The following is a 19,915-nucleotide window of genomic DNA, read 5'->3' on the forward strand; positions in this document are numbered from 1 at the left end:
CAGCTCCAGCGCTCGGTGCCCCGCCACCCGTGAAAAGACGCTGCAAGGGGCTGGTGAAGCTGGCGCGCCCCGCCCGCCACTGTTCGCGCGGGTAGGCGACCGTCGGGGCCAGAAGTTGCGAGCGCTGAGAGCTGAGTTGCCCGGGAGGCGGTGAGCGGAGCCTGCAAACAGCTAAGAGAAGGCCAGAGAGAGATCGCGACGCGTCTGGGGGAGAGGAGGCGGGGTGGCAGGGCTGGGCGGGCGGAGTGGGGGCTAGCGAACACCCCCCCCGGCCCCTGGAGCGGGGTGCACAGCGACGCTGCGGTCCAGTGTGGGCCCGAGGCAGGTGGAGACAGCGGGGGCGATGCCGCGACCAGGGAAGAGCTCTTATAGCGACCAAAAGCCACCCTACTCGTACATCTCTCTGACCGCCATGGCCATCCAGCATTCCGCGGAGAAGATGCTGCCACTGAGCGACATTTACAAGTTCATCATGGAGCGCTTCCCCTACTACCGCGAGCACACGCAACGTTGGCAGAACAGCCTGCGCCACAACCTCTCCTTCAACGACTGCTTCATCAAGATACCCCGGCGGCCAGACCAGCCCGGCAAGGGCAGCTTCTGGGCTCTGCACCCGGACTGCGGCGACATGTTCGAGAACGGCAGCTTCCTGCGGCGCCGCAAGCGCTTCAAGGTGCTGCGCGCTGACCACACTCACCTGCACGCGGGAAGCACCAAGGGCGCGCCAGGCGCGGGGCCCGGAGGGCATCTGCACCCTCTCCACCCGCACCACCCTCATCACCACCACCACCACCATCACGCCACCTCGCACCACCACCATCACCACCACCCTCCCCAGCCACCCCCGCCCCCACCGCCGCCGCACATGGTGCATTATTTCCACCAGCAGCCGCCCGCCGCTCCGCAGCCCCCGCCGCACCTCCCGTCGCAGCCGCCCCAGCAACCGCCTCAGCAATCGCAGCCCCAGCAGCCGTCCCACCCTGGCAAGATGCAGGAGGCGGCGGCCGTGGCCGCTGCTGCTGCGGCCGCGGCTGCAGCCGCGGTGGGCAGCGTGGGGCGCCTGTCACAGTTCCCGCCCTATGGACTGGGCTCTGCAGCCGCTGCGGCCGCTGCAGCCGCGGCGTCCACGTCGGGCTTCAAGCACCCATTCGCCATCGAGAACATCATCGGCCGGGACTACAAGGGCGTGCTGCAGGCGGGCGGGCTGCCCCTGGCGTCGGTCATGCACCACCTGGGGTATCCAGTACCCGGGCAACTCGGCAACGTCGTCAGCTCTGTGTGGCCTCACGTCGGCGTCATGGATTCGGTGGCCGCGGCCGCAGCGGCCGCCGCGGCCGCGGGGGTCCCCGTGGGTCCGGAGTATGGGGCCTTCGGAGTGCCGGTCAAGGCCCTGTGCCACTCGGCCAGCCAGAGCCTGCCTGCCGTGCCTGTGCCCATCAAGCCGACTCCCGCGCTGCCTCCGGTGGCCACGTTGCCGCCCGCGCTCTCTGTCCCCCCAGCCGCACAGCAACCGCCCGCACCGTCCACCGTGTGCCCGGCGGCCGCGGCCTCTCCAGCCGCTGCCCTGCTGGAGTCCACGGCTCCGAGTGCGGCCGAGGGCAAGGGTGGATCTCTGCACTCGGTGCTTGTGCACTCCTAGGGGACCCAGCGGGCGTGGGGAGACCTACGCGCAGTGCAACGCCGGGAACCGGACCGCCCGAGAGAGAGAGAGAGAGAGAGAGAGAGAGAGAGAGAGAGAGGGCGCCCTTACCAGGCTGGGTTGGAGCGGCGAGCCTTCGCAAGAAAGGAAGGTCCTTAAGCAAACCTGAAAGTGGGATCTGCAGAGGTCTGAATAAATATAACACTTTTGGTGTCTGTGTTTATAGTATGTTGTACAATCAGATTAATGAAAGCCAATTTTCAGGTAAGGTTTTATTGTAATTGATGTTTTAAATGAAAAGTTATGGGGGAGGGAGCAAAGGTTAGGTGTTTAATTCGCTGGCAAATTGGAAATGGATTTCCACCTTTATTCCTGGAGCAGAAACGATGGAGCTAAAGCTCCTGGGGGAGAAATCCAACAGAGAGAGGCTGAAGCAGACATCAGACACCAAGTTTCTCTCCCCAGGGCAGTCGCCTCTCCTGAACATTCAAGCCCAAACTGCGATTCACTAAGAAAATCTCGTTTTATTTAAGAAGGAAAAAAGAGAGGGTTTGATGCCGTTATTTTCCTTATCAGTTAAGTGGTGAGGACACAGAATTATGAATAAAGTCGCTTTGGGGGAGGGGGGACAGTGGGAACCCCACGAAGAATCTTGGGAAACAATTACGTTTCTTGGCTATGACCCCCAGGGTCGAGAAGGATAGAAGGAACAGCTAAATCAATTAGTTTGCACAAAAGAGAATGGCAGCGGCTTAAAAAAAAAAAAAAGCAACGTCCTAGATTCCAAAAGTAAGGTTGGAGAAACAACCAAAGAGACAATAAAGGCGACTTTCCACCTGCAATTCGTTTGCCCATCAATCGGATGAGACCGTTAAGGAGCCCCCAAGTAATGAATAATGTGAATTCCCACGCTGCGATCCATTTGGAATTTTAAAGAAAAAAAAATCACTTGCTTTGCGGAATTCTGTCCCCCAAAATCATAAATGCAAGAAAATTCTGCCATATCATCCCGCCGTGATACGCTTAACTTCCAGGACAGTTTGGTGGCGGTTCCCTCCAGCCTCTTCCAGACTGATGAGAGAGGGTGACCCCCTCTTCTGTGCACATCGCGACCGATTTGGTATCCGTGTGCTGTTTGGGCGCGAACATCTTGCAGGAGAATTCTTCAGTTTCCATTCGTGAATGGAAAAGAACCTTGCCTAGTCGCTGTTGTCCCTTCCCCCTATTTGAACCCCAGGAATAGCACTTTACTTCCAACAAACTTTTAGAAACGAAGGGGGGTCGGGTAGGGAAGAGGCAGCTCTCCACGCCTCCAAGTCACTTCTGGCTTGTGTCCGCACCGCGTTCGGGTTGTAACTTTGTGACAAGTTCATGTCTGCCAGTGTTGTTGGCGGTGTTCTCCATTAAAGCTTCTCTCTGGATATGCCCTTGCCAGTGTGAAGGTGTATCGCTTCTCAAGAGACCAGGCCTGGGTTTGCGTGTCCACCGAATGAATGGTCAGGGAACTTTACGGACCCTCCTTTTTTTCCCCTTCAATTCTTAACTTCAAAGGGGTGAGTTCTTAGGCGAGCCGCCAGCAGAAACAGCATCCCTCCAATGCACGTTTAATCCGTTAGCGCAATTATCTCTGAGCCTACCTGTCCTTTGCATTGCTAATTTTCTGAGTTCTAGTCACCTCAATTCTAGCAACTAAAATAACAAAAAAAGCCTGCAACTGTGATTTTTTTTTTTTTTCTGTTCCTACTTGAGGGTCATAGCAATATTCCATAACCCAACAACCCAACACCTTTTTCTCCTTCCTGGGGACCTCGAGGGCAGCCTACGGTAGTGCCCCTGGGTAGGTGCACGGTGGCGCCCCCTTAAGCCTGTGGGGCGGGAAGATGGGCGCCGGGGCTGCTGTTAATAGAGAGGGGTGAGGAAGGGCACTGAGGCCTCTTAAGCGACCTGTTGTGCACAGATGCGGGGCGCTGTTCTTCGCGAGCGGAGTGTCCGGGGAAGGAGTAGCTTGGGTCCTAAGCCCAGCGCTAGGTGGCCGAGATCTCAGGGCCCCGCAGTCGGAGATTCCCCGGGACAAACTTTGTGATTTAGCAGCTGTGGGGCTGCGGGAGGAGCTGACAAAGAGTCGCGGGTTTGGTGCGGGGCACCCAAGCCGCGGCCTGGGCTCCACCCTCCACCAGGGCTCAACCGGAGGGTCCAGTCGAAGCCTCCTCTTCCCTTTCATCAGAAGAAAATGAAGAGCCAACAAGACGACACCGTAACAGTAACGACACCGAGGGAGTCTTGGGTTCCATCTTTAAAATAGCGTTTCTACGCATCCTTATTTACACCTCCCACGCAGTGGGCCTCTTAGTTTTTGCCTCGCCTGGGAGAAGTCTCTCAGTTCAGGTCTTTGCCTCTTTGGGGGCGCCGACAATTCAGGGGTATATCCATTCTTTCAGCTTGAGGTTCTGTAAAGGTTTCCTCTACTCTAGCCTGAGGCTGTTGAAAGAGAAAAGGGGAGATTCTGATATGGGGATTATGACCCCCCCCATATCACGGGGGGAGGTCAAAGGGGGGGTCAAGGGAGGGGACAAGGCTAGTGAGTCTGGCTTCTATGTCCTCCTCTGGGTGAGGTGGTGCCTGGAAGGCAGGTACACAGACCTCTAGATGAGGTGTGACAAATCACTCAGATTTCAGAACTTTCTTCAAAAGATTACCCCATCTTCCATGCTTCAAAGGGTCAGTATGCTTTTTAGCCATACCCAGGATTCCACTTCTGGGAGATGGCACAAGCCAAAGTGGTGTTTGACATCAGACACCCTAAATGGCCTAAGCGACAGCCCCTCCCTAGAAGAGGATCTGACAAAGAAGGATGAGTAATTGACTCTCATCTTTTTCTCCCCTCCAACCCTCTCCGTACCAAATCACAATCCACCCTTAAGCTCCCACCTGAGTGGAACCCCTTCAGCCTTGGTGGGGGATACATGGTTGCTTAGTTTTGTCTGTACTGTTAGGGAAAGAGAGACAGGAGAAGGTAAGTCAAATTGACTTCCCTTGGGTGGAGATGATTCTACCCAAATTCTTGTCCAAGAGACCCTGGTATCCAAAGGAAGGTATGTGTGATGTTGAGACAGGAGAATACGGAAATTTCTACAAATAAGCAAAGAGGGAGGAGGGCTTTTTGCCAAAGTTCTTATCCCAAAGGAGGTCAGAGCTCTGACAACAGTCCTCAAAAATCTGCTTAACCAAGATGGGATCTATCTACCATAACTGTAACATGAGGGCTTCATGCTAGCAAGCAATTACTGCCAGGTTGCTAAACCAGAAACCTGACAGAATCAGTCTTGGCCCATCTCTGAAACTGAAAAGATCCCATGTTCAGACTCACTGTTTCTTACTAGAATCGGGTCTTAGACTAATGCCCAACTCTACTCAAAGACAGGCTTCAGATCCTGTGCTCACTTTAAACAGGGGTCAGGCCATTTAAATGGTATTACTCTGGTTATAATCAGGGTGTATAGAGAACATTAAAACTAACAAGAACAATACATTAATGGAAGATTTTGGTAACACCTTCCACCACCATGACCACCTCATCTCCCCCCCACCCACACCCCCCGTCCCCTCCTGCCGAGTATGTTATCTCACAGGCTTTCTCCAGCTATATTTTGGGGTAGAGGGAAAATAAGTTTTGGACAAAAAGTAGATGCAAGTAGAAGCACTTCTAAGTTTATCAACATCTCAGTTCATAAATTTAGTAAAATTACTCTTGATAAGCTAAATACTGGTGGCAAGAACATGCAATTATGCTCTTATTTTCCAGGATGATGGCAAAGGTTTTAGTTGCTTCATCTGTAGCCACTGAACTGAATGCACAGAACCTTGAGAAAGGTGAGGAGCAATGAGGAGGGAGAAAGGTTTAAGTGTAGATATCCCTAAAATAAAGATAGAAGGAGAACAACTTAGAATTATCCATTTGATTATGTTTCTTTGAGAAGTTGAGGCAAGGAGGGAGGACAGCACTATTTTAACAGTGGGCTTTAGGAGAACAGACCCTCCCACAAAGGCCACAATTGGCACAGTTGGCACCTGGCACTTAGGAAAGCCTGTCAGTCATGCTAGTTTGTGGTCAATTAGCTCCTTAAATAGACTGGCACTAGTCCAGCCAGAGAGGCGGGCTGATGCATCCATAGGAATCAGAGCCAGTTAGTTAGCTGGAAGTGGCACTGCTGAACTCCAAGCCTCTTTGCATTTGTAGAGTTTGGAAGGCTGATCAACACATGTCCTCCTGGGATTCAAAGATGACATTTGCCTGCTTGGCATTAATACAAAAAGACTGTTGAAGAGTACAGAAATGGAATACCTTAGAAGAAACTTTGATGATTAAAGCCACTGTTTCCCCTTAAATTCCATTCATGTAATAAAATGATCATTTCTGATATGCACAAATCATACAGAGATTCTTGAAAATTGTGGTGGGATTTCACTCCCCCATTGGATAGGAATTCTGATTTTCCACTATACTTGATTATGACATGAGCAGAAAGATTAGTTCAGACTTGAATGATGTGGTAAAGAGTTGAACTGCTTTTTGGTGATGATTCTGCACAGCGGTATTGGGACAGGGTAGAGTTAAAATTGAAAATGAAAAATTAAAGAAATGGTCTCAAAAACCAATGATAACCTCTTGTGGGTAAAAAGGATGAGTGGGGGGCCTCCCCTGGTGGCGCAGAGGCTGAGCACTGGGTTGCGAGGCGCCCGCAGCCTCTGCAGTGCCAGTTCGATCCCCGGCCACAGGCAAGGGTCCCACCAAAAAAAAAAAAAAGGATGAGTGGGGGCCCAAAGGGAGGTAGAAAGTTCTTGAATTTAAAGGGCAAAAAAATTTCTTCAAGGCTAACTTTCCCATTTTGCTCATTGAAAGTATTTTTGCTAGCTTTATCTCTTAAAGCTGAAAAACTACCTTATACCCTTTGGGGAAGATTGAAGAGATCTGCTTGGGATTTGAATTCAGTCTTAAACCGTTGTTTAAATGGTATAAGTTTGGCCAAACTCCAGATGTACTCTGTCCCAAGCACTTTTCCCCCTTAACTATCCCCTGTGTGTTTTAAGGAAAATTCAAGCCACATGTTGCGCTTTCCCCCTTCCATCCAAATGTAGTTTTATTGAATTTTAGCATGGCCCATGAAATTCAAATTCTGAGTTTTAAGCCATAATATATTCATATGATCTACAAATACAGTCACATGATATACACATATATCATTAAGCAGAGAATAAAGAATCTGAGAACTAGAGTTGTATTAGTAACCTTTATTTAAATTGGAGGCCATGCTGAGAATGCCATTTTTAGAAAGGATTTTATAAAATCAAAAATTTTTTAAAAGCCTATCTTAGTGACTCATGAAAACACTTTTAAAAAGAATATTGCTAAGAAAATATTTTGGTGCTATTTGTTTTGATGCAAATAGTTCTTTTCCTTCCACAAGGAAGAGTCTTTTGTGTGCAGAAACACCCAAGCTTTGCTTGTAAGTCACAGACCTCATTATTGCAGCATTGTTTTAAAAATGCTTTCGAATATGCTTTCCCATCTGAGTCATTTCCAGTCCTGTCAGCACCTTCATGGACTGCGTGTTTTTACTGTTACTGCAGTTGGATGCTTAGTAGGAAGGGGGCTGGAGAGCTGTAGTCCAGGCCCAGCTGAACTAGATTCATTCCAGAAAGGACTCACAACATTGAAACATGCAGATGAGAAAAGGAAGGAAAAAGAGAGAAGGAAAGAAGGGAGGGAGGAAGGAAGGCACAGAGGACAGGAGAGAGAAGGGGGCAGATGTGTGTATCTAACACTGAAAAACCAAAAGCTAACTTAAATTATGATTTTCTAACTTAATATTGCTTTGATTGTCTCTCAGGAAAATTCTTTCAATATATGTGACTGTATTTATAACACTGCTTACCTGAAGGAGTCTTTTCTTAAAAACAGTATTTCCTCTTCTCTTAAAAATGTGTCTTAGCTAGAGAGGCCAGTGTATAATGAACTGTCAGGCTCATTTATTGCCCAAAAGGATGAGATTTCATCTGTTCAAGAATTCATCCCACATGAGGATTTGTTGATATTAATTTTTTTTTATTTTGTAGGAATCGACCTAAATCCCCATAGGGAAATGTTTAAATAAGTTATATCAATGATGCTATTTTCATACAATGGAATATCATGCAACCATTACAAATAATGCTTATGAAATTTTACATATAGAAAATGTTTACAAACTTCTATCTCGACCCTATAATGTACTAGAAGAGGCTACACCAAATATTAACAGCAGCTTTAGATCGGTGAAATCACGTCATTGTTTTCTTGTCTTCTTTATGTTCTAGATTGTTTTAGATTGTCTACATACACCAATGTTGTTCTAATTTTATGATCAGAAGAAGGCTTACTCAAAAATTTCTCCAACCAGTTTAACAATCATTTCAACAAAATATGAGTTAATATTTTTTAAAAGGGAAAAAGGAATGAAGAGCTGGCTATAGAAAATACACATTAAAACCAAAGGGTAGCAAAGACAAATCTAGCCCTGCATGTCTTGCTGTCCTTCTGCTGTCTCTCCAACTTGAGCCCCATTGTAGCAGATCTTTCTGATAGGAAGCAAAGGAAGCTGTCATTTTCAGCTTTGAATCCTGAGGGATTTTCTGATAATCACTGTCCCAGAAGACTGGAATGGAAAAACATGAAAGTGTTAAAATGACAAAGAAGACTTGCTAAAAAATAAATTTCACATTCTTTCATTACCTTTTCTGCTAGCTTCTTCTCTTTTCATCTTTTGCATTTCATGAATTATTACAATGTCTTGAACTCTTTGAAACTAGGTAGTTAATGAAGACAAAGTAAATACATTTCCTTCCAAGTGAAAAATAACATACAGTTGTCTGAAACAGCAATATAATACTTCTTTTCTCTTACTTAGCAAATTCTGTGTAGTGGCAAACTATTTGCATAAGTTTAAGTAAACATGTACTGCATCTTCCCAGTCTACACTGAAATCATTTATTTAAAAAATGCAAAAGCCTATAACTACTTAGAATATGCATGTTTTCAGAAAATTAAACATGTCTTGACCCTTATGTGAGAAGTGTGATAACCACTAAAAGTGGCACAGAACATTGAGATTTGGGTTTTTTTTTCTGAGATTTGGGTTTTTAAAAATTGCACTGGAAAACTAAAGAAATCAGAGGATCAAAGTATGATCAAATATATCCTACTTCACCAGCTCAGAGAACAAAATTAGATCCCAATCTTTAATATACAAAAAAAATTAAAACTTCATTCCAGTTACTACTAGGAAATTTCCTCTTTTCTTCCCTGCCAGGTCACCCTAGAGTGACTCAAACCTGAGTTACTCCTGCCTTACAAAGAACAAATAAGAAGTCTAACTAGTGTACTAACATTGTGTCTCAAATTTTAGGTACATATGAATCTCCTGAGGGAGTTTTTAAAGTTTGCTGGATCTAACAAAGTCCCAAGTGATGCTAGTGTTGCTGGGCCCCAGATCACACTTTGAGAAATTCTGTGCTAAAAGAGATTCCTTTTTGTCAGTTTACCTCAGCTACAGCCATCTTAGTCTTTCAGCGATTTCCCATCAACTTTAACATCATAGCAAAAGCATTAAGATCTCTTGATCCCTTAGCTCTCAAAAATTCAGTGGTGCCTATCAAATTGACCCATCCCCTTCCCAGTAATCTTTTAAGTACGATGTATGCTGCACAAGAGAAACAGAAAAACTCCACACACCCACCCAATTGGAGCACTCCCCATTGTCAGCCTCACAGAGATATTTATAAAGTTGGGCTGGGAAGCAGCAACCTTCTCATTCTGTTAGGGGGAAAAGGATGTCCCAAAGCAAATTCCATATAGGCTTTGTGGACTCCACCCCCACCCCAGGTCAAAGCCAAAGACACTGGGAACTCCAAATCCCATCACCACCAAAGGGAAGGTGGCTGGGACCTGAGGGTGGGGTTAAGCAGCCAGGTGGATACAAAAGGCAGACACGTGGGCTTTGGGGGCTCTCTCCATTTTTGGGCTCTTGGCCAGCAGCAGCGTCCAGTCAGCTCTGAGAGTGACTTTGGGGTTTCCAGGTCGTCGGATCGGGTAGGACGCATTAAAGACTTTATTTCCCTATTTTCTCCCTGAGTTGTACATTTTCCTTATTTCCTTTTCTCTTGTAAATAAACCTTTTATTAACCCTTTTGCATGTGTCTGTAGTAGAGTATTCATAAGTCCCTTTAAAGCGCGCGGGTGAGGACCCACAGCCAGGAACCCGTTTAATATCGGGGTTGCTCTATAACAATTCCATCAACAAGACCAGAGGCAATCAAAGCAATGAGCTACTAGAAATCAGTTCTGTCTTCTTTCAATTCCCACCTTTAACATCATAATTCAACCGCTTCACAAAATCATTTTCATCAGTGGACTTAAGGAGCTATTACTTCACTTCTCTCAGTAATCTAGTGTAATTATGTTGCCATAGCACACTTTTGCTGCATGATTTATGCATTACATTGAGGAATTTTTATATCCATTTTACATAGGGGAGTTGGTTTTATTCTGAGTTTGTGTGTATCCAGGCTGAGATCAAAAACTTGGAGGTTGGGACTACCACAGATGTTCAAACAATGCATCATCTCAGGGAACACATGCTTTACTTAAATAAAGCCATTCAGCCAAATATTGATAAAATACATTGTTCTTCAGCACTGAAGCACTAAAGAGTATGCATCTAATAAAACAAATATTACCAGGGTATGAGCTAGGCTATGTTCCCCTCTGATCTTTGGGAACTCATGAAATTTTCTATGATCTCACCCCCATGTACCAGGACAGTCTCACAACTCTCTGGGGAATTATTTTGGTCAGTAGCAAAGAAGGTACAGAGGCTTTGTTGCTCCTGTTATCTCTGACTATTAACTCCAGCCCCCTCAGATATCATTCACTTTAAGGATCATCTCACAGTCTAGAGGATACTACCCTTCTATTTGTAAATACTCCAGACATAAGCCACTATGAGTATCAAATACCAACACCTTGATGATTTGATTTTAGCTTACAGCTTGAGCTTGTGTTCTCTGCATACCTTCCTTGCAATGTGGCTTTGAAAAATTACATCGGTTTATAGATGGAGTTCAATTTCTGTGTGATAAACCCAGTCCAGCAGCTAGTCCCCAAGGATGAAAGTACTCTGGCCACACTGGTCTCCATCCTCCAAGAATCAAGGAACAAAAATGTTCTTATTGTCCTTGGGAAGGTAGAAAACAAGAGAGCAAAGTGGTAAAAACAGACAACTTACCTTTGGGAAGAGACCAACTAATCAGATAAGTTGGAGGTAAATAGTGTTTTCAAAATTCTGAATCTGACAATTCTGCTAACAGATGTAATATGAATGTATTGAATTTTAACTACTTACAAAAATAAAATCTCATTGAAATTTTTAATTTAGCTTCTATGAACAAAATGTTTTATATCCTAAATCTCATGAAACCTCACAATAATTCTTTAATTTACACCTAAATTTATTACCCTCATTTGACAGAAGCTAGAACTGAAGCATAGGCTATTGAAGGAACTTGCCCAAAACCAAGTAGCCAGTAAGTGGAGCCAATGTCAGAACTCTTCCCTGGAAAGATATTGGTTCACCTTATGCTCATGAAGTGTCCCATAAAATGACACAAGTTGAAATATGAACATTTCAGAAATTTCTGTATAGTGTCCTATCAAAGCAGCAAAGCTATATTTAAAAATGGTAGTTTGACAGGATATTCAAGTACCTAACAAACCAAGTAGCTAATGAAGGAGTCAAGAAAACTGTGTGCACCACGGGTCCATACAGGAATTATTTTGACGTCTAAGAACAATTTGGCACACTACAAATTATTTTCCTGGTTTGATAGTAATGTTTGTGGAAACTTTTACAAAGTTTTCCTAACAATATCTATCTTTTTCATCATTGTATCTTAACTGTCTAATATAATGCTGCCTGATGGTAAATTTTTAATAAAATTTTGTTGAAGGAAAGAATAATTTTGTTAATACACACCTCCATCTTGATTTAATGAATGTTCAAAAGTGTTAACTATCTGCCAAAAACTCTTTAAAAAATTAGATAACTAAATCCTAGTTAGCTTAAGTGGTTTCAAGAGCCACAGGGGTTGAATTATTTCTTTCCAGGTCATTTAAGTAGTGATGGGGCTGGGATTGGATCAAACTCAAACTCAGCTCCTATCCACAGGGTGAAACTACTAGAAAAACCCCTGAACTTCTCTGCTTAGCTTTCACATCTGTAAAACTGGACAAATAATACTTACATAATTGTGTTTATTTTAACCAATAATTTAAATCAAATATGTTGACAATCAAAATTGAAATTGTTATTTTCAAAAACCAACTGAGAAATGTTTCTCGGTAATTGGAGACAGATTGAAAAAAAATAATAAAAATTAAAATGATTCAGTAAAGGAGGCCAGCTGAAAAGAGGAAATTGTTCTGAACAATATTTTAAAAACTAGATCCAGGCAATATTTCTTACAACTTTTTCAAAACTGTGTGGTGATTTTAAAAACATATTTATGGAAATAATTTCCTGGCTTTAAAATTAATTTCAGTATTACATTGTATTTACTTAAAAGTAACTTTTTCCAATCTCAAAAATATTAAAAGCATATTAAAAGAAAAATCGCAAAAAATTTTGAACATTTTAAAAAATATTTTTAGAATGTATTATCGCAAGAAGATAAACATTGCAATTGACTATAATTGAAAATTCATGGGCCTCCTCGTTGGCGCAGCGGTTGAGCACTGGGTTGCGAAGCTGCCCGCAGCCTCTGCAGCACTGGTTCGAGCCCCGGCTGCTCCCCGGCCACTGGAGGAGGGTCCCGCATGGTGCACAGACCTCTCCTGCCGCCTGCTGCTCCCCTCAGCAGTGTACTTCGGTCCTTCTGCCTGCTCTGCTCCCCGCTCTGGCTCTGGTGAATTCTCTCACTCTCCCGCGCTTCTGACTGTACCCAATGCTTGTATAAATAAATAAATAAATCTTTGAAAAAAAAAAAAAAAAAAGAAAATTCATGTGAAAATATGGATTCACCAAAGATGATATATAATATCATACCATAGTAGTTGTTACTGTTTCAGTACTCCCCCCTTTTCTCTCTCTCTCTCTTCCTCTCTCTCTTTTATCTAACCATTGCTGTTATCTTTCCTTCTACAGTCTGTTTAGAAACCAACTCTCATAGGGTCTTATAGATTGTAGAAATACATAATTTTTCTTTTTTCCAAGAAGTTTTACCAATTTTCCTCCTCTCTCCTCCACTCACCATTATAATCTCTTTCCTCTATCTTGGATCATATTGTGCGATCCATAGTAGAGCATGGCTTGGATTGGATGTGTCGCTGGCTCTCCTGATGAAATGAACTGTAGATTAGTACAAACTTTACTTTTATGTATATCATAGTCTCCACTGCATGGTATTTTCCACATAGTATGCACTCAATAAATTACCTTTAGCTGGTCTCTCTCAAAGCTGATTGCTGAAGAGACATGTAGATTTTCTTTTGTCCAATTTGGTATCTGCTGCTACCCATTCCATGTTCTGCAACATGAAATTATGTGGGAGTAATGGTCTCCGCCTTGATAGCACTCAGGTTAACACATTACAGGTGCCCTAACTATTGGTTGGCAACTCTCTCTACAGCAGATTTAAATTTACCAGAAAGATGATTTTAAATTCTTAGACATCCCACTGGAAGAAATTCTGGTCTTTGCGAACACTAGCCGGGGGACATGGTGCAATGAAATGGGGCTGAGCTTTGAATCCCATCTCTGAAATGTACTATCTCAATCAGTTTAATAATAATAATAATATTAAATTGAATATTTGTAGTCTGACATTGATCCTCAAAACAACTTTATTAAATTAGCCTCTCTATTTCTCAGTTTGAAAATTGAACAAATAACTTCTACCTCACCTGGAACTGTGAAATTTCATCAAGCTAAATCAATATGAATAACATCTTCAATAAAAAAAAAATAAGGAAACAAAATGGTCCAACCACTATGGAAAGCTGCATGGGGATTCCTCAACCTGCTAAAGATGGAGCTTCCATATGATCCAGCAATTCCACTCCTAGGTGTTTACTCAAAGGACACAGAAACATCAATTCCAAAGAACACCTGCACCCCTATGTTTATAGCAGCACTGTTTACAATAGCTAATCTTTGGAAACAGCCCAAATGCCCCAAAATAGATGACTGGATCAAGAAGATGTGGTACATATAGACAATGGAATATTACTGAACAATCAAAAAAGATAAACTCATGCAATTTGCAGCAACATGGATGGAGCTGAAAGGGATCATGCTCAGTGAAATAGGCCAGAAAGAAAAAAAAAAAAATACCAGATGGTCTCACTCATAGCAGGAATTTAGAAAACCTAAATAAGGGACCAGGAAAAAGACTAATTATAATAAAGCAAAAATCAAAGTCAACAAGCAACTATAAACCAGAGACACATTACAGAGGGGGAAGAGGGAGTACGATCGAAACAAGGAGAGGTGGGAATTGTATGGGGATTATAACCAAGATGAAAATGTATACATTGTGCAAAAACGAAAAATGATGTAAAAACTATATAAAATTAAAAAAATAATAATTTAAATAATTAATTAAAGGAAACATTTTATGCAATGGCCTAAATTCCATCCCTTGTTTTCCAACTGATTATTGGCTTCTCAGTGACCCAGGTTTTCCATAGATATTAGTTACTTAGAACTAACATTGGTCTATAAAGTGTTAGTATTTTGGAAATATGTGACCCCCCTTCAGGTATTGTAACTGTAGCACACCCACCATTAAAGCACCCCAGGGCACCACCGTAGTCCACTGTGGTTCCTCTTTACTTTGTTCTCATCCCTTCCCCTCCCCTCCACTTATCCTTTTACAAAAGGAAACAATTGTGCAAATTTACATATGGATCAACTTGATGCAGTTTAACTGTGAATTAACTGTTGATGAAAATCAAAGTCCAGAAAGGAAAATTATCTTTAGTTTCATAAGGAGAGGTAATCTTTTTTTTTTTAAAGCTGCATAAATCTTTAAATCCACCCTGCTTTCTAATTTTTAAATTGCATATATAATAACTATGTGATTATTTTGCTTTTTTTTTTATTGTACCACTTTATTTTTTCTTCTATTTTTTTTGTTTTATTTTATATATTGTTTCCATCATTTTTCATTTTTGCACCGGAGAGGAAATCTTACTCCTGCTTCCCACTGAGGGAAATAATAAACAATGTTATTTCAAATGACCTATACTAACACTGCTAAATCTCTTGCTCTTTTTTCACAACAATCATCATCCAGTGACATTCTTAATGTTTATAAGCTGGTGGATCACCAGCTTCTTTTATTTCACTTTATTCTTCACATGTGGATCTAGGGCCAATGAATATGTACTGTTAAAGGAAGCACTACCTTTTTTTTTTTGGAATCATTGCCTTTTGATCTTTTTCCTACTATTAAACTAAGACATCACTGGAATCATTTCTATGAGTTTACATAAACATTTTTTTTTTGGTCTCTCAAGTAATAGCCTGAGAGACTTGTGTTCTAGTGTCTGCAATTTCCTTTCTGCCTGTCTGATATATGGAGAACCACAGAACCCTGAAATCAAGTTTCCTATTTACAAACATTAGTTCTGTTACTAATTCCAAAGGGCTTTTATCAGGTTTGGACCAGTTAATTCCCCACAAATTTTGAAAAGCCAATAATAGGTTTCAAGCAAAGAACATTTTATTGGATCACACAATAGGAGAGAAGCAAGACCTGCCATGAGCCACACTCAGTGACCTGAGAGCAGTGGGGGGTACTTTTATTCTATTGATTACCAGGGCAGGGCAATGGGGAGCAACACCATAGCATGTTCTAGGCTGGGGTACCATGGAGCATGCACAGATGGGCGACATGTGGAGTGGCCTGTGTGAGTAACAGTTAAGTCTCAACCCAGGAGTGTGTTTCTTAGCAGGTTAATGAGACCTAGGCCATACCTAGTTCGGTCTTCTGCCATCTATGTCTGTACGGCCACCAGGCTTCAGCTAGTTCTGGAGGTCTTGCCCAAAAGCAGAAAGCCTCTACAGGGTTGAGTGTCTGATTCTCACTGGTAATTGATTGGCTGGGAGTTTTAGCCTTGGGGTTCAATAACAAACATTTAGACAACATAGGTCTAGATGCAAGGTGTCCTGTAACAGTTCCACAAACATTATCAAGCCCCTGCTAGGTAACACACACTGTTGGCAGGTGTGTAAGGAGGATAATAGTGTTACCTGCATCATACCCCACATTTTTGCAAATAAAGTGCCCTGTATTGTTAGGAAACAATACAGGAAAGGCAAAGTATATAGTTTCTAAATCAAGCACCCAAAGTTACCCATCCCCTTGTGGGTAAAGGTCCACCCAAGCAGGATTGGCCCAGAGCAAGGCCCCAAAGCCTGCCGCAAGTCTAAAGCATCTTCCAGTGGGGACCCACAGAAAAGGACCAGAAACAACCAGACAAGTCTAGAAGGAAAAGAGCAAAATCAAAATCAAGACAAAAACCGCCATTGTCACCTCCCCACGAGTCTCACCCACATCTGTGTCACCCAGTCCATGACCAAACGGCAAGCGCAGTTTCTTCACACGTCTCTCAGCTCATGTGCCTCCTCCATGTCTCCTTCTGGTTCTCCAGCCTGCTTCCTTCCTTCCTCAGTCTTCTCTGCAGCTTCTTCTTCACCCAGCTCAGCTCCACCCTCCTTTTGGGTGGGGCAGGAAACCTGGAACCTCCTCCTTTCCAGGGGACAACCCTATTACAAAAGAATTCTTGCTGTGAAATAAAGCTCATACAAATACTAGCCATGGAGATGGTGGTGATGAGGACAGTGATGGTAGTGAAAATGAGGAGGAAAATGCTGTCGGGAAGCAAAAGAAATCATCCTGTTCCCCTCTGGGTTCTTCTTGGGCTGGACAAATCATCAAAACTGCATCAAATGGTTTAGCAATGAAAAACAAGCAATTTAATATCATATTATGGAGCCTTTACATGGCTGTAAATTCTGACGAATATTGGAATGGACCAGGAATATTTATCCTGTGTTTTGGGACCTGGGACATCAAGGACAGGGAGGGAGAGACTTCACCTGACAGACAAAAAAGGGGGTGATCTCACCATTACTTTCAGAGTAATGACAGAGAGAATACGTTTACTGATAAACATAGAACTGGGTAAGACCCCCAAACTACATTCTTCTATGTCATAAAAAAAAGAGAGTAGTGATTGCTTCTTGGATTAGGAAAAGTTCAGAAGTATAGGCTGTGATGGTTTCTTCTTAGATTAGGGAAGGTGAAGGATTTCAGCAAGAACAGAACCTCCTCCGAGCCTTCCGGGCACTCTCAATTCTCAATACAAAATAATCTGCATTCTTTTTTTTTTTTTTTTCCCCAAAGGTGCATTCTTGGACATGCAAAGTTGTAAACGTATTTTTTTTTTTTTAAAGATTTATTTATTTATTTATACAAGCACTGGGTACAGTCAGAAGTGCAGGAGGGTGAGAGAATTCACCAGAGCCAGAGTGGGGAACAGAACAGGCAGAAGGACCGAAGTACACTGCTGAGGGGAGCAGCGGGTGGCAGAAGAGGTCCGCGCACCATGTGGGACCCTCCTCCGGTGACCAGGGAGCAGCCGGGGATTGAACCAGCGCTGCAGAGGCTGCGGGCAGCTTCACAACCCAGCGCTCAACGGCTGCACCACCGGGGAAGTCCATAATCTGCATTCTTAAAGAAATGGTAATAGATCTTCCAAAGCTCACAAACCCTTGATTGATAGCTAGTTCCCTCCCAAGCTAACTTAAGGCCTATTCTATGTCTATTGAGAAAAACACACCAGACCATTTTGGGGAGTTTGACCAGACAATGCTGTGAAGAGTTACTATCCTGTATTTAGGAAAGTATTCATGCAGTGCTTCTGGACTTGCTGAGGAATTCAAAGCGGCAAACAAAACCATCAAGGACTAGAAAATGGATAGGAAATGGGAGAAGATTATGTCTTTTTAAAGGATGGAGGAGAAATTTCACCTTGTAGCAAACAAATTAGTATCAGACCAATTAGGAGAAGAAAAAGAATAAATTTACTAATATGCATATGGAGAATCTACATAGCTGTAAATTCTAGAGTAAATGGACAAAATATGTTTTTTTTTCATTCTGGTTAAGGAATGGGATAGGGCACTGGGACTGAAAGCAGAGTAGAGGATGACTTGTACGACAAAAAGTCAGATGCTCTGTAAGATAATTTGCCCTATTGTTATAGGGCAGCCCCGATACAAAATGGGGTGCCTGACTGTGGGTCCTTACCCGCGTGCTTAAAAGGACTTATCGATGCTCTACTGCAGGCACACACAAAAGGTTAATAAAAGGTTTATTTACAAGGGAAGGGGAAATGAGGAAATGTACAGCTCAGGGAGAAAAATGGGAGACAGTTTTAAATGCGTCCTACCCAATCCGCCGATCAGGAATCCCAAATGGCTGGAATCCCAAATGGCCTCTGAGAGCTGGCCGCCAGCCAGGAGCCGTGAAGCCAGGAGGTGAGCTACAGAGCGAGAGAGCCCCAAGGCCCATGTGTTTGGTTTTTTATACCCAGCCTGGCTGCTTAACTCCACCCTCAGGTCCCAGCCACCTTCCCTTTGGTGGTGACGGGATATGTCTTTCCCAATGTCCTGATGGCTTTGGTCTGGAGTGGGGGTGGAGTCCACAAAGCCTGTATGGGATTAGCTCAGGACATCCTTTCCCCCTAACAGTATCAGTTAAGTAAATTAAAGTTTACTTCCTGGACATACCCCAATTCTAGATCATAGCCCCAAGCTTCAGACTTCTAGATAATTAAGTTAATGGTAATGATGGAGTTTTGCAGAGTTTCGGGTCCTTGGGTTCACTCTAGGAAAGGTTTCACCAGAGCTCCAGGTTCGGTGACTCACAATGAGTTCCCCAGGTGACTTTCTCCATGAGACAGAGACGTTAGTTATATTTAAAGGGCAGGTTTATTAGGGAAAGGGACAGGGACAGGTTTTGCTAAGAGATGCCTGCATGGTTCAGGCAGTCGATCTTGAGGAGAGCTGCCTCAGCTGAGGGAGGTCAGTGAAGAGAAGTCCCAGCAGCAGGTCACCGGCAGGCAAGAGGCTGCTGCCCTGCAGAGGGAGAGAGTTGGTAAAGAGACACCTGCATAGTCACAGGTGGGCAGACAAAGTGCTGCCCGGAGCCTGTGCAGAGACTGCATTGATAAAGTCCTTTTCTGTTTGGGAGGGGTCAATCCTCCAAGGAGAGGCCTGTTTGTTGCTGATTTGGGATAACTAGGCAAAACCAGGAAGGAACCAGAGATTCTAGGGTGGGCCCAATCTCCATATCTTTACCCTCAGGTCTGTGCTCCACTCCCTGTAGCATCTGATCCCGCTTGGGTCTAAGGCCTTGTGATAAGGCACTAGTGCCTGAGGGTCACAACCTCTACAGCTGGGTTAATGTCCATGTTATTACCCTCAACCCCCACCTCCTTGTGAGCCAGGTTCTGGTCTTGAGGCACCTCCTTTCCAGTCTTTCTATTCTTGTCCTCCATCAATAACAGTTTCTCTTCAAGTCTATGGGGCCTCTATTGATGTTAGTTTCCAATAATAATCTACATACCTACATGATATATCTTGGAAAAGCTTGTCTGAACACCTTGAGGAAGCCTAGCTGACTCTTGGGCAGGACTATGCTTCACCCTCACCTAATAGAAGGTTGCTCCATGGTGCCCACAGTATATCTATACACATTAAATTTGAGTTGTCCGGAATGAGATTCCCGAGATCTCTCTGACATGTGACAACAAGCTTCTTAAAATATTTTACAGAGTAGATTCCTGGCAGAAATCCAGATATATATGAAGGCCTAATGAATTCAGATATATATGAAGGTCTAACGAATTGTAATTTTCTAAACTACCCAAAGAAATTTACAGGCTGAAAGTTTATAAGAGTATCTCACTAGAAAAGGCAGTTCTAGAACCAATTACTTACCCTTCTACATATTGAGGATTATTTTTAGTACACTGCATAGTCTTCACCATAAAAGATAAAAATGAAAAAATACCCACTACTGATTTGCCCCTTGACTTAAGTGAGACTTAAATCTAGGAATTGAAATTATGATTTCTCATTTTTTAGAACATGTGATATTAGTGCTCTGAATGAG

At 43.5% G+C, this 19,915-nt stretch overlaps 1 protein-coding gene and 1 long non-coding RNA gene across 3 annotated transcripts; one reads left to right on the forward strand and one right to left on the reverse strand.

Moving 5' to 3' along the window:
• The first annotated feature begins 343 nt into the window (after window positions 1–343).
• FOXB2 (forkhead box B2) lies at window positions 344–1,639 on the forward strand. The gene has a single exon (XM_037491453.1). The coding sequence runs from the start codon at window positions 344–346 to the stop codon at window positions 1,637–1,639; it is 1,296 nt and encodes a 431-aa protein (XP_037347350.1).
• A 6,091-nt stretch (window positions 1,640–7,730) lies between these two features.
• On the reverse strand, window positions 7,731–18,278 carry LOC119231749 (uncharacterized). 2 transcript variants are annotated; one of them, XR_008549512.1, is made up of 6 exons: window positions 18,189–18,278; window positions 16,289–16,500; window positions 13,165–13,255; window positions 12,980–13,064; window positions 10,747–10,908; window positions 7,731–8,331 (listed from the first exon to the last, which is right to left on the reverse strand). It is a non-coding gene; the product is annotated as an uncharacterized LOC119231749 (long non-coding RNA). The 2 variants fall into 2 exon arrangements; XR_005121939.2 differs by having other exon boundaries at window positions 16,285–16,500.
• Between the last annotated feature and the right edge of the window lie 1,637 nt (window positions 18,279–19,915).

The sequence above is a fragment of the Talpa occidentalis genome, unplaced genomic scaffold, assembly GCF_014898055.3.
Source record: "Talpa occidentalis isolate TD23 unplaced genomic scaffold, MPIMG_talOcc4v2.1 talOcc4.7, whole genome shotgun sequence".
NCBI classification, from domain to species: domain Eukaryota; kingdom Metazoa; phylum Chordata; class Mammalia; order Eulipotyphla; family Talpidae; genus Talpa; species Talpa occidentalis.